Source organism: Drosophila hydei, unplaced genomic scaffold (assembly GCF_003285905.1).
Source record: "Drosophila hydei strain 15085-1641.00,03,60 unplaced genomic scaffold, DhydRS2 tig00008119-arrow-pilon, whole genome shotgun sequence".
Lineage (NCBI taxonomy): Eukaryota > Metazoa > Arthropoda > Insecta > Diptera > Drosophilidae > Drosophila > Drosophila hydei.
Genome location: NW_022045830.1, coordinates 695,328 through 708,691, shown reverse-complemented (window position 1 = coordinate 708,691; position 13,364 = coordinate 695,328). Strand labels below are relative to the sequence as shown.

The following is a 13,364-nucleotide window of genomic DNA, read 5'->3' as shown; positions in this document are numbered from 1 at the left end:
TAAATTTTAATAGATTAAAAATATAAAAAAAATATATAATTTATATAAAAGATGTACAAAATATTTAAGGAACTAAAAATTAAATAGTAAAAATAAAAAAATGAAAAAATAAATAGTGAAAATAAAAAAATAAATAATTTAGAAAATAAATATATAAAAATATTTAAAACAATATATAATAGAAATTATAATAATAAATTAAAAATTTATAAAAAAAAAATTTTAGTTTTGGACATTTTAAATTATATTTTTGGTTCAACAAGCAATGCAAATAGAATCATCTATATGCGCTCTAAAATAGCTCAAATTAAGGAATCGCCTGTCACATATGAACAAAAATCAATCTTAATTATTTTAAAGAAAACAGAGCATTAGGCAGTCAGTTTAAATTTAGCTGCAGTGCCTGTCTCACTTGTTTGTGTTGTGTACTTAGTGATATCGAAGTAGTTGTTGTTATGCTGCTGTCGTTGCTGCTGCTTTTGGTGTTGTTGCTGTTGTTGTTGTTGCCGTTGTTTGTAGACAATTTCTAAGTGTGTTCAAATTTGGGTCAGCTCTTCTACGCACTGTCGCTGCTGACGCTGCTGGCTGTCAGAGTGTCATTGTAATTGCAAATATCGCAGCCAAGCAGCGACACTCACTCACTCAAAAAATATCACTCATACGCCAGCGTGTGCATTCGCGCACTGCCCACGCGCTGCTTAAGCCACAGCCAAGAAAAAAAAAAAACAAAATGGAAAAACGAAGCAAACGCAAACGCAAATTGTCATCATTTTCATTTTGGGGGCCCCAAAAGTGCCTGATGCAAAACTATAAATGAAAATTAGCGCATTTAATTGCCCAAAATGTGTCTGCCAACAGCAACAGACGCAACACGACTCGTATGCAACAACAACATTTGCAACGTCTGCAACAAGGCGCTTGACGTAATTGCCCAGACAAGTTTTCTGCCTTGCACTTCTCGCATTGCGCACTTTTGACAGACCCCAACGCAAAAGGCGTCTAAAAATTTATTTTACAGCATTGTTCATATATAAAAATATACATATACATGTGCATATCCATATATATATATATAATATTTTATTATACCTGTATTAAATATTATTACACCAGCTATTTATTTGTGGCGCGTATATTGCTGCCAGAGCCTGTCGAGGTAGCGCTTTTAAATGGATATTTGGCTTGTTTAGACATGAATAAATGGAATTATATTTGGATAGGTTAGGCCTCGAAAATTATAGAAGTACTTAACCACAACTATATACTTATACAAATATACTTATACTGATACTTATACTACTACACATTTATTTGATTCTATACTAATACCTCTACTTATACTTCCATTAATACCTTATCCTTATGATTTACTCAAATACACATAGCTTTGCTTTTACTTATACGAAATCCTACAGATTTTCTAGTTTATTGAAAGCTACTCCATGCACTAAGGGCTTGCAGTTGTTTGTGTATCATTTGGCAGTGTGTTAATCTTTTTAACTGCGGCATATATGAAGTATGCGCAATTTTTTTATACAAAAACATTGAGTATACGCCCAGTTGCGGGTATAATAAACAACGCGTGATGTTGCCAAATTTGAGTATTTAGCAGCTCATAAAGGCAGCTGCTGCCTGTGCCGCTGCTGTTGCAAAAATCCCTTTCATGTCAGCCCTTATGGCGCCCTAATTAATGCTAATTCCGCATTGACTACCTTTGCTTCATGTCTTTTTTGGCGCTCAATTAACATTGCGTTAATGGCCAACACACACACACTGTGTGAGATGCTCTTTGACAGCTAGAGAGCTGCTTAACATCGCTTTGAGTTGGTCACCAAGTGCCTGACAAGCTGCCAAAAGGGAGTCTCGACTCGAGACGAGCTTCAAGCCGCAGCCTCGATTGTTGTAAAGATTCATACAATAAGTTGTTGTTGTCGTTGTTGTTGTGGGGCAGCCCACGGCAAATTTCGCAAATAACAAACGACGAGTATCGAGCATCGAATCAACAACCATCGCTGTATGTCGCTGCCTTTTCAAGTGCTAACAAGTTGTACCGCCCCTCTGCCCCGCCCCCGTCATATGGCTAAATGTGTTAACCGCAAAGCAGCAACAAGTTCAGCTTCACTCAATGCTGCCAGATTGTGGCATTTGGCACCCACAACAGCGAAGCGACATAACTGTAATAATTACAGATAAATTCCTAAATCTAAAACCCGTCCACATCCCTGACCGCCCGCCCTGCCTCCCTAGCAGCCCATTGGCCAACGTGAGTCGCAGGGCTTGAGCTTGAGCTTGTGCCATTGGATATATATATATTTGTTGCTCCCATTCGGCCAATAAGAGCCAACCATACATGACATCGATTTAGCTAATGGAAAACTATAAACATATTTTATTGCATTAAATCTATTTATATAAAATATTTCATATTATTTTACGAAGTCTTAATCAAATTTGAATTGTTCGTTTGAGTCAATATTGAGTAGAGTAAGAGACAGAGAGAGAGAGAGAGAGAACTCAGAGCAAACCCACACAATGATTGTAGCTAACGTAAAAATATCGCAAAGAATGCTTGTAACATAAGATAAGGCTACTATGTGCCTGAAGTGAGGCCTTTTCAAGTACCGGAAGTTAGATCACGATTCTCATTTTAAGACTAAAATTTTAAGTTATAAAGTAAATTCAATTTTCGTCATCTGAAAGTTTCAGCTGTGTCCATAAACTATATTTATTTAAAATTAATATATAAATTGAACTAATATTTGCTTTTCTTTGGTGTTCTTAACTCCAATAATAAGTGTTGGTAATTTTATATCAAGTTTCATAAATATCTTTCGTCTCATAGTGATGAGAGCTGCAAGCTGTGCTAAGCTGTTTTGACTTTTGTCTAAGATTCTTATCAACAGCTTATATCTATTGCTAATGATTTCCCAAGGCGCGTAATTTGAGCATAGAGTACAAGGCATGTGCGTATATTCCTAAAGTCGATTATTTTGAGGTTTGGGCATAGTTGAAAAGTCCACTTGGACGGGGAGTCAGGAGCGTGGAGAAGTGACTATGTTTATGTTAGACGTCCATTTTTAGGCTTAGATCAACTAAACTACAACTAGAGTAAGTGATTTAGATCAATCAGTCAGTGAGAGCTGAACAGCGATGTACGCCTATAACTAGAGTAAATGATTTAGGTCAATCATCAAGCCATTAATCAGTCAATCACAGATGAACAGCAGAGTTCATGTAGTTCAGCGACTTATTGAGCTTTGTTTTCTGTTTTAGTTTTGAAGCAATCAATCAGTCTATCAATCAGTCAGTCAGAGCTGAACAGTGAAGTACTATATTTAATTGGCTTTTAGACTTCATCAAACAGCACTGAAGTATGATGTAGTCATATGCCTTAGTTAGTACTACACCTGTTTAGTTCTAATTTAAGTGCAATCAGCTCCTCAGTCAGTCAGTCAATCGCTCAGTTACGATACGATCAGTTTAATATACAGCAACGTTTATCTCATGTGTGCGTTGCCAACAAATTGCGATTGTCGCACTTTTACACAATTTCGCACTTTGCAGTAAATTTTAGATTTTATTTTATTTTATTTCATTTTTAAGTTGAATTTTTTTAGTTTTTAGATTTTGGCTTTTATTCGTACGCCCACACGAGGCGCGGCACTAATTTTTCGCAGGCGCCCATTCAGCCTCGTTTTGCGAATCACATTGCCTGCCACGCCTCCAGCCCCCTTTGGCAGTGTGTAAACAGTTGCGTGTGGGCGTTCTATTCCTGGCGCACGCATTGCCAGCGCAATTAACACATTTGTATCTGACAAATGCAATCTGCGCGCTCGTATCTCAAAAGCGTTTTCACTTGCACTTTTCAGATACTTTTTGCTGCTGCTGCTGTTGCTGCGACTACTGTTGTTGTGGTTGTTGTTGTTTTACGCTGGGTGCCTAATAAAGCGCATTGTGCGCTTGTTAATATTTGCGAGACAAATGAAATTTATAAGTGCCAAATGAAAATAAATTCAAACAAATGGCAAAAATAAAATGCGAATTCAGATTTTCTTCGAACATTGTGTAGGTCATAGCAAGCAGAGTTGTGTATAAATGTTCTTTATATATATCTTTCTGATTAGTTTATTAACGCTAAGTTGACTCGTTGACTCGTTACTCAACTGTTTCTCTTCGCTGTTCAAGTCTCTGTGAAAATTGGCATAGTTTCAAAATGTAGATGAAGATAGCACTTGGTCATATCAGCTAGACATATTTATATAGTTTTTAAAGCTAATTGATCAAATATAGTTATACACTTTAGTTATTGTCTTGATTTATAGTTCTGCTTTAAGCCATGCTTTGTTTAGCTGATGTCTCAAAAGAGTTTAGAACATATTGGTAAATTATTGACCTATTAGAATATCCCGTTTGGCTTTCCGCTCAGGCGAATACAGCATTAATTCCATGCACACATTCATAAAACTTACAGATTTTATAACTGTGGATTTGAACCTGACTGGCCGCTTATATAATTTTTGAAAGTTATTTGTCTCACATATTTTAAAATTTTGCGAAAACACTTGAGAAGCAGTTTACTGGGATTCGAACCTTAACTTCTTGGTTCTCATGTTATGTTCGAACCTGAATTGTCTTATACAATACTTCTAAACGACATGAAAATACCTAAAAAAAGTTTAACTGGGTTTTGAACCTGAAATTCCTGGTTTAAATTACGAGTTCTGACGAAAAAAAATGTTATATATTAATTTTAGGATGTTGTTTTCGCTTAATATCTATGCAAATTGCGCTCTATGAACGAAGGCTAGATAAATGTAATTTTTAATAATTTTCAGAGTAATTTTTTATTATTAGATATTTGTTTCAAAAAGCTGATATTAAAAGAAAATCAAGTAAAAATATTGCAAAAATATGATTTGATTTGAACTTTTAAATTTAAATTAAAAATTTAATTTTGATGATAATAAACAAAAGTTTAAACAAAAAATATAGAAAAATCTAAGATTTTGCTACGAATCGAATTTTCTATAAAGCTGACTCCAGTTAACAGCGTAACTAACATGCATCTACCATTTTCATTATCCATTCTGCCTTATTGACCCACATTTTAGCGTTCAGTCGACTTCACCCATTAACCTTTTGGCATTTGACCTTGCTGGCCAAGCTGGCCAAACCCCGCGAACCAAAGGCAATAGCTAAAAAAGCATTTTAACTGCTTAATCAATCATGGTTAGCCAAGTATCTATAACTTGTCTATGTATCTATATATATATATATATATATATATATCTCTCTCTCTCTCTTACTCTATATATATATTTGTATCTGTAACTGCTGACCTTCATCTTTTACAATTTACTGCGGCTGATGCTGGGGCCAAACCTATTTGCTACTCGGTTTATTCAAATGATTTGTTGCTCTTGCTGTTGTTGTTGTTGTTGTTGTTGTTGCTGTTGCCTTTCGGCTGATTCATTTGCCCGTTTGAGGCATTTTGCACATTTGACCATTGAGCCAAGGTGAACTTCAAACACTAATCTTGATCTCGTTTACCTTCTGCACAGATCACAGCTCTATATACACACACACATATCTATATGTATATATATTTTTTTATATATTTATTTTTTTCTGTTATCTCATTTGGCGCATCTTTTGGCAGTTCGCAATTGATTTGTGCCGTCGCTTTCAATATTGAAGGGCAAATGTTGGAAATAAAACAAGTTTATGATCCATTTGTTGTGCGGGTGTGTTTGTGTGACTGTGACTGTGTGTACTTATATAGCTATAGACTGATTGATTTGCTTAGCGGCCGTCATGTGGGCGCTTAGTTTTGTAACGCTCACGCGCGTGTTACCGCTGCGTTCAATGAACTCAACGGTAAATTTACAACGCCAATAACAACAACAAAAAAAAACACATTAATAATAAAGTAAAGCAGCAACTACAACAATAACAACAGCAATTGCTGTTGCTGCCAACGTCAAACGCTGAAAACCTACGCCAACATGTAAAGTTCTAATGCCAAAGATAAACAAAGGCAAAAAAAATATTCGAAAATGAGCAAAGAGAAACAGCAGCAACAACAAATATCAACAAACTACTTTGTATTTATAATTATTATCGGTCCGTCCGTCCGTACGTCCGTACGTCCGTACAGCACTTCAAGTGCTCGTGTATCTCTCTCAGCTCGAGCAAACCCCAGCCAACCGGCACTGCCTCTCTCTCTCCTCTCATCTCTCTCTCTCACAGCAATTTAGAACGTGTAAATTGAAAAACTATTTGGCTGTTACAGCAGCGCTGCCCGTTTCGCTGCCGGCGTCGCTGCTGCGCACGATAAGGCGCAGCTAACTAAAAGTTGAAGGCCATTGCTGATACGCCGCGTGGGACGCGTGTGTTGGCAGTTGTGGCAGTATCCATGTGTGTAATGTTGCGTGTGTGTGTGTGTGTGTATTGTTAGCATTGATTATCTAAGTAGCCATATATATACATATGTATCTATGGGCAACAGGCACGTGACACCAGGCGTGTGCTGTCCACAGCTCTATTTGCATCTGCATTAGAGTTTGTTATCTCATCTACAATTAATCAGCCTGAATTATTATTTATTTATTTATTTCTTACATATTAGACATTTATTTAAAGTAGAACGTTACAGTAAAGACTATTCGTATAAAATATATTCATAAATATTTTCAGCTACAAATTTTTAACAACAAAATTCCTAATTTAACTTTGTATAAATTATTTTGCATTGGAAATAATTTTGTAAATTTATTAAGCATTCGGATAAGCCTTCAAATGCCTAAAAAGTTAAGACTTACAGCAGATTATAGAGTTTATGCCCAAATAAGTTTGTGTAAGATGAAAAGTAATTTTCGTACAATCAAGGGAAATGGCCATAAATATAATATCGTTCAGTTAGTACTGTTAAGCACGTCCCATGGACTGTCCACAGCTCTGGCCCGATGCGTATCTATTACAGCATCGCGCTGAGCTAAGCAAACAGCGCACGGATAACGCGGGCACTTATAGACATACATACCTACACATACATATATATTTAACATATTGCGCAATTTGCTGATCGCTCAACTCGACCCGCCCCAAAAGAAAAAAACTCTCTTTACTTTTGTTTTTGTTTGGTTCTGTTTGTATTCTCAAGTGTTTTTTTTTTCAACGCTCGCGCTACGTCTGCCTGCAACGCTGATAAGCAAACACAATATACACATATAAATATATATATATATATATATATAATATATACATACTTAAACAATTTGACGTAAGCAGCGGAAAGTAAAAGTTTTGCTACTGCCATTGCACCCATTAATTAAACATGTGTGTGGAGGGGTTGCAGTGAGGGGGCGTGGGGGCGCGGCGCTGGGCCATTGCAAGTGAAAAGTGCAAGTGAAAATGGGAACTGCAAATTGTGAATCACTTTATAAACTGCAATTCGCGTCAATGAAAATGAAACAGAAAATAAAAATGCATTTCAATTATACATAATTTTTTTTCTTCGACCTTCTCCATAAATAAAAATTTATAAATTGCTAATTATTAATTTATGTTTATTATTATTTTCTGTATTGTTATTATAAATTATTAATTAAAAATTATTAATTCAAGCTTAATTGTTCAGGTGATTTATGAACGAAAGTAGGATAGCTCTAGGCAATGCCCGACTGGCAGATAACCCGAGCGCAGCGAGAAATCTGCTTTACGTTCGATTTACTTTTCGATTACTGTCGATCATTAGGAAATGAGATAAGTATAAGTTATCGCAAAATGATAAGCGCGTACTGAGTATGCTGTACAGGAAAACACATCTAAAATTCTAGGCTTGTACCGGACATGGCTAGAGCGACTCGTGCTGATCGTTGATATATTAACTTGCTAAAGCTGTACTATCTGCTATATATAGATATATGGATAATATATATAATTTGAAGAAAAATATTTAATTTAATTTTCTATAAAATGCAATTAATTATTCATTAATTATAAATAAATATTTACAATTTATCTACAATAAAGGCAAAGTTCTATATTGGGTATTAAAAGTCTGGCATATACTATATATGTTATGTATAGCTCTATAGATGTAGATATCTGACATTGATTTAACTTACATTATTTAATCTTTATTTACATATAGATACCTAATGTAATGAGTTAATCCAAGTTTATAGATAAATAAATGCGAGAAAATCCATTTCAAGTTATATTTATTATTTATTAATTTTGCTTAGATATATTTATATATTCTGTTTACTGATCTGCTATAATGATTATATATTATTTCAATTTCAAGTCTGCATCATTTCTCAATTTCAAATTCACTTTTTTATAGACTGTAATTCAATAATTCGCTTGAAACTTTAGCTGCCATAATTTTGTTTTTTTTTTGTTTTGTTTTTTTTTTTTTATAATTTGCTAACCTTACACTATCAATGTGAACATTATGTAATGCACGGCAAATAGAAGTTTCCATCGCGGCATAGATTTTACTCTGCGATATATTCTCAAATTCAAAATAGTATTCAATCAGATTGTAAAGTCTGCCAATTTAGCATAGAATTTGTTGTAAAATGTGTGCGAAATATATGATAATTCGAAAAGTATATTCTATATATTTCCATATGTATGAAAATCAAATTGTAATAGCAAATGAAAGCCGCGTGATCTGCGCTGGCTCTCTGCAAATTTAGAACGTTTGCAAAAAGCAAAGAAAAAAAAAAACAAAGTAAAATAAATAAATAAATAAAATGCGAAATTAACAACAAAAGTTATTGCAAAAGTTTTCTCAGCTGAAAGCGAAAGTTCTCTGCGAGAGATAGTTTAATGCCCGTTGTATATATATATATATATATACATATAATATATATATATTTATATATATTTATGTGTGTATGTATATTGTTGCTTGTGCTATTAAATTTTATAAGCCACACAAACACAGCGAGAGAATAAAATAATAATAAAAATGAAAAGAAAAAAACAAAAACAAAGAAAAAATACATTGCGGGCGTCGCAGTCGGCGCCGCAAATAAAAAATCGCTTACGACAGCGCCGGGCCCCATGGCGCACACGCACACACGAAGCTTGTAGTTGTAATTGTTATTATTGTTATTGTTACTGCTCACACACACACACACACAGACACACATGCACACATTCTCGCGATCGTCCAGCTCAGTCACACACCCTCATTGTGCGCCTGTAGCGCTTGCTCGCTCGCACACGTTTGCGAAAAAGTTCTTTGACGTTTTGTTTATTTATTTTGTTAAGCTGCGCGCGCGTCGTCAGCGACAGCAGCAGCAGCAACAACAACACTCATATACTCTCTTACTAAAAAGCTTTCTGTCAAGCGCTCTCACGCGCTCTCTTGTACGCTCTCTGCATTTGAAACGTATACAAAGCGCAAAGAAAAGCAAAAGTACTTCTTATCAGCTTTGCCTCTTCCCCTCCTCTTTGCGTCACTCTTTCTTTTGTTACTGTTCGCTGCATTAGAACTTTGCCCAAAAGCAGTTAAGATTAGAGCGCTGTAAAAAAAATAACGTACGCATACATGTGACTTACATATGCCAAGGCATGTATATAAATAGTGCCAGCGAGGGTGGCTATCACAATTGGGGTATGCATATGTTTATTTGTTTGTTTGTATGTATGCCTCTGTGTGTGGAGCTACATAAATTAGCATTAGCTTATCTATGCCATTACATTTGGCCGCAAAACATAAGCCAATGTACTTAACCCCTTCCAGCTTACACCAATATTTTCACGCAAAATTTGCTCGAGCAATTAACAGTTAGCCAGCAGTCAAAACATGGCGGCAACAAATGACAATTTACACGCCACACACCACTGCACACGCACCCCTCCCAGAGACAGAGAGATGGCGAATGGCGAGTGGCACACGCGTTTAGCCTGTTATCGGCTAACGGAAATGCAATTAATAATGTTGGCCCAGCAACCGCACAACTTCCGCTTAATTGTATTGGCAAAAAAAAATTTACATGGTGTTTAATGACAAATTACCATTTGTTTTCGTGTGCCTATAGATAGACACTGATAACGATATCACAGCTGAAAGTAAAAATGGGAGCCGCATCCGCTTCCTCTTTCCCATGCGCTGATAGCTAGCGAGAGTTGATAGGAACTAAAATACAAAATAGACTAGCACCAAAAAGGTAGTGAAAACTCTTAAATGAGTACAGAGTTCTATTTCCGATCGTTGTGCGATAAGACATCACAAATTGTACAGTTGTCGATTGCTATTTGTTTAAGTGCGAATTTCTCGCACGGCGAATGTGGGCCATCAAATAGAACTATAAAAGGGAACCAACTGCTATACAAACTCACCAAATAGCAATAGATATACAGAAAATTAACATCAGTTCTCTCGCAAATTCTCGGGTAATTATGGCTATACTTTGGATCACGAGATCCAGATGTTATTCTGTTTTTTTTTTTAAAGCCAAAAACTGGCTAACAAATGTGTTAATAAACCAAATATTAACAACATTTTCGAAATTTACTTGCCTCGCGCCCGCTATGCTGATAAGAGCTACTATATATGTGTATTCCTATCTAAGTTGATTAAGTTTTCGACATTTTTAGTTGATCGAAAAGCCAAAAAAAAATTTTTTCAAACATAATAAATATATATAAAAGGATCAGTGATATGTGAGCTGTGTAGCTTATGCTTTTCTTTATTCACCTAGTTTCCACGCCTAACAGTGGATTTGCATAGATCGTTTATGAGTTCTAAGAAGTCAATTTAATCTGAACTTTTAGCTCAAGTAATGGATATAGGTAGAAACCAATTCAAAAAAATGTTATGGAACTAAAAAATGATATATAATTATATAAATTATACCCAATTCACCCGTTTTCCATGTGAAAATGTGAGATTAAAAAAATCTTCTTTTCCATATATATTTGTTCTTCGCCGCCTTCTGTTCTATATTAAATACAACTCTTGTATAATTAGTATCGGATTATTCGAATACGTAGTTAACATATCTGTTATTGCTTCAACAGGTACAACACTGAACAAGGAGCTATGGACCAGCAATTCTGTTTACGCTGGAACAATCATCCCACAAATTTGACCGGGGTGCTGACCTCGCTGCTGCAGCGCGAGGCGCTCTGCGATGTCACCCTCGCCTGTGAGGGCGAAACAGTCAAGGTACAAACTGAACGATCTAAAAATAGAATATATAGCAATTATAACGGTTCCCAATCCTGTTGCAGGCACATCAAACCATACTGTCAGCCTGCAGTCCATATTTCGAGACGATTTTCCTGCAGAATCAGCATCCACATCCGATCATATATTTGAAAGATGTGCGATACTCAGAGATGCGCTCCCTGCTGGACTTCATGTACAAGGGCGAGGTCAATGTGGGTCAAAGTTCGCTGCCGATGTTCCTGAAGACTGCCGAGAGTCTGCAGGTGCGTTGACCAAACCTCTTCATTCATATCTTTATTGATGAGCTGTTTTTTATGGCTTTGCAGGTGCGCGGCCTCACAGACAACAACAATCTGAATTATCGCTCCGATTGCGACAAGCTGCGCGACTCGGCTGCCAGCTCGCCCACTGGGCGTGGCCCCAGCTATGGCGGCATGGGCGCCGATATACGCGAATCACGTGACTCCCTGCGCTCCCGCTGCGAACGCGACCTGCGCGACGATCTGCAGCGCAGCAGCAGCAGCCTCAGCTTGAGCGAACGCAGTTCGGCCGCTGCGGCGGCCGCCGCTGCTGCCGCTGCCGCTGTGGCAGCAGCCGGTGGCAATGTGAATGCAGCTGCCGCCGCTCTCGGCCTGACAACCAGCGCCGGCGAACGATCTCCCAGCGTGGGCAGCGCCAATGCCGCGGCAGCTGCCATGGCCGCTGCCGTCGCCGCAGTTGCGAATCGTAGCGCCAGCGCCGATGCTCTGAATAGTCGCGGCGATGCTGGCAGCGATCGGGGCAGTGAACGGGGCACGCTGGAGCGTGCTGACAGTCGGGATGAGCTGTTGCAGCTGGACTACAGTACCAAGGATAATAATAATACTAACAGCAGCAGCAACAACAACAACAACAGCAGCAACAGCAGCAGCAGCAACAACAACAATAACAACAACAGCAGCAGCAACAACAACAACAACAATCGAGAGCGCAACGATAGCAGAGACAGAGATCGGGACAGAGAGCTGTCGACAACGCCCGTCGATCAGCTGTGTAGCAGTAAGCGCAGACGTAAGAACTCATCATCCAACTGTGATAATTCGTTGTCCTCGAGCCATCATGCGAATGCGGCCCACATACAGGACAGACACTACGCGCAGGACTCTCAGGTGAGTCAAGCGATCGCTTGAGTAATTGATCAAAAAGAGAGAAGTCTGTTAAGCAAGGCAAGCTCATCAATATAAATGTGGAATATTATGAGCTATGTTTAAACAGACATAGACTGTTTGACCTTATATATTATAGCACCATATCGCATTAGACTGGTATTCAAAATCAAGCAAAAGGTGTTTTATAAACTATATCTATATATTCTTCATCAAAATCAATAGCCAAGTTGTTGTAGCCATCTGTCTGATCTGTCAGACCTGGCACGCATATTAAGTTTCCAGATTTGATATGCAGATTCTGCTCAAGTATTCAGTATACTAAACTTTTTGAACAAGTAATTGTGCTCTAGTCGAGTCGCCTCGACTAGGAGATACCCTGAAGCGTTGATATTCCCATCATTGTACGATACACACATAAGCTCGCAATAATAACTATAGTATAATATAGTATAATAACTATAGTATGCTTTTATTTGTAAAAGCACAAGTTTCTAGTATTAGAAATATACATTTTTTTCTGTCAATTTGAGCCGAAGGGTTGAAGTTATTCCATAGCCAAAATCAAAAATATTTAAAATCGTATGTATTAGGAGAACCGACACCATAAATCTGATGTCTTCAACATTTACGGTATTCAGCCTACGCTTAAAAAAGCAGACATAGCTAGATAGACTCAGCTCGTTGTCCTGATCAAAAATATATATATTTTATGAAGACTGTCACGCCTTCTTCTGCCTGTTGCATACATTTTCACAAAGCCATTAAATTCTGAATTCCCATAAAAGAAGGACTTTTCAAGGACTTGGCATACAGAGTATCTACAAGTCGTACACTTCCTTGAGTAATTTGTCTGGCTTTTTATTGAGTCTAATTCTGAACACTTTCTACAAACGATCTACAATTCAAACAACTTAATGCAGTAAACAAAAAGTATTTTGTGCAGTCTAAATTTTGTGTTTCTTTTACTGAATTAGTTTAAATAGTTTATGAAACAATAATTAGATACAATAGATATTATATAG

The 13,364-nt window shown here is 37.1% G+C and overlaps 1 protein-coding gene across 10 annotated transcripts in view; it reads left to right on the top strand.

Moving 5' to 3' along the window:
• LOC111592945 (sex determination protein fruitless) overlaps positions 1–13,364 on the top strand; it is a 122,924-nt gene that overhangs the window by 88,121 nt on the left and 21,439 nt on the right. For all 10 annotated transcript variants that reach the window (XM_030224899.1, XM_030224898.1, XM_030224897.1 and 7 more), the window contains 3 exons: positions 11,044–11,191; positions 11,257–11,457; positions 11,521–12,342. In XM_030224899.1, the coding sequence (XP_030080759.1) occupies positions 11,044–11,191; positions 11,257–11,457; positions 11,521–12,342 (1,171 nt within the window). The remainder of the gene's footprint in view (positions 1–11,043; positions 11,192–11,256; positions 11,458–11,520; positions 12,343–13,364) is intronic.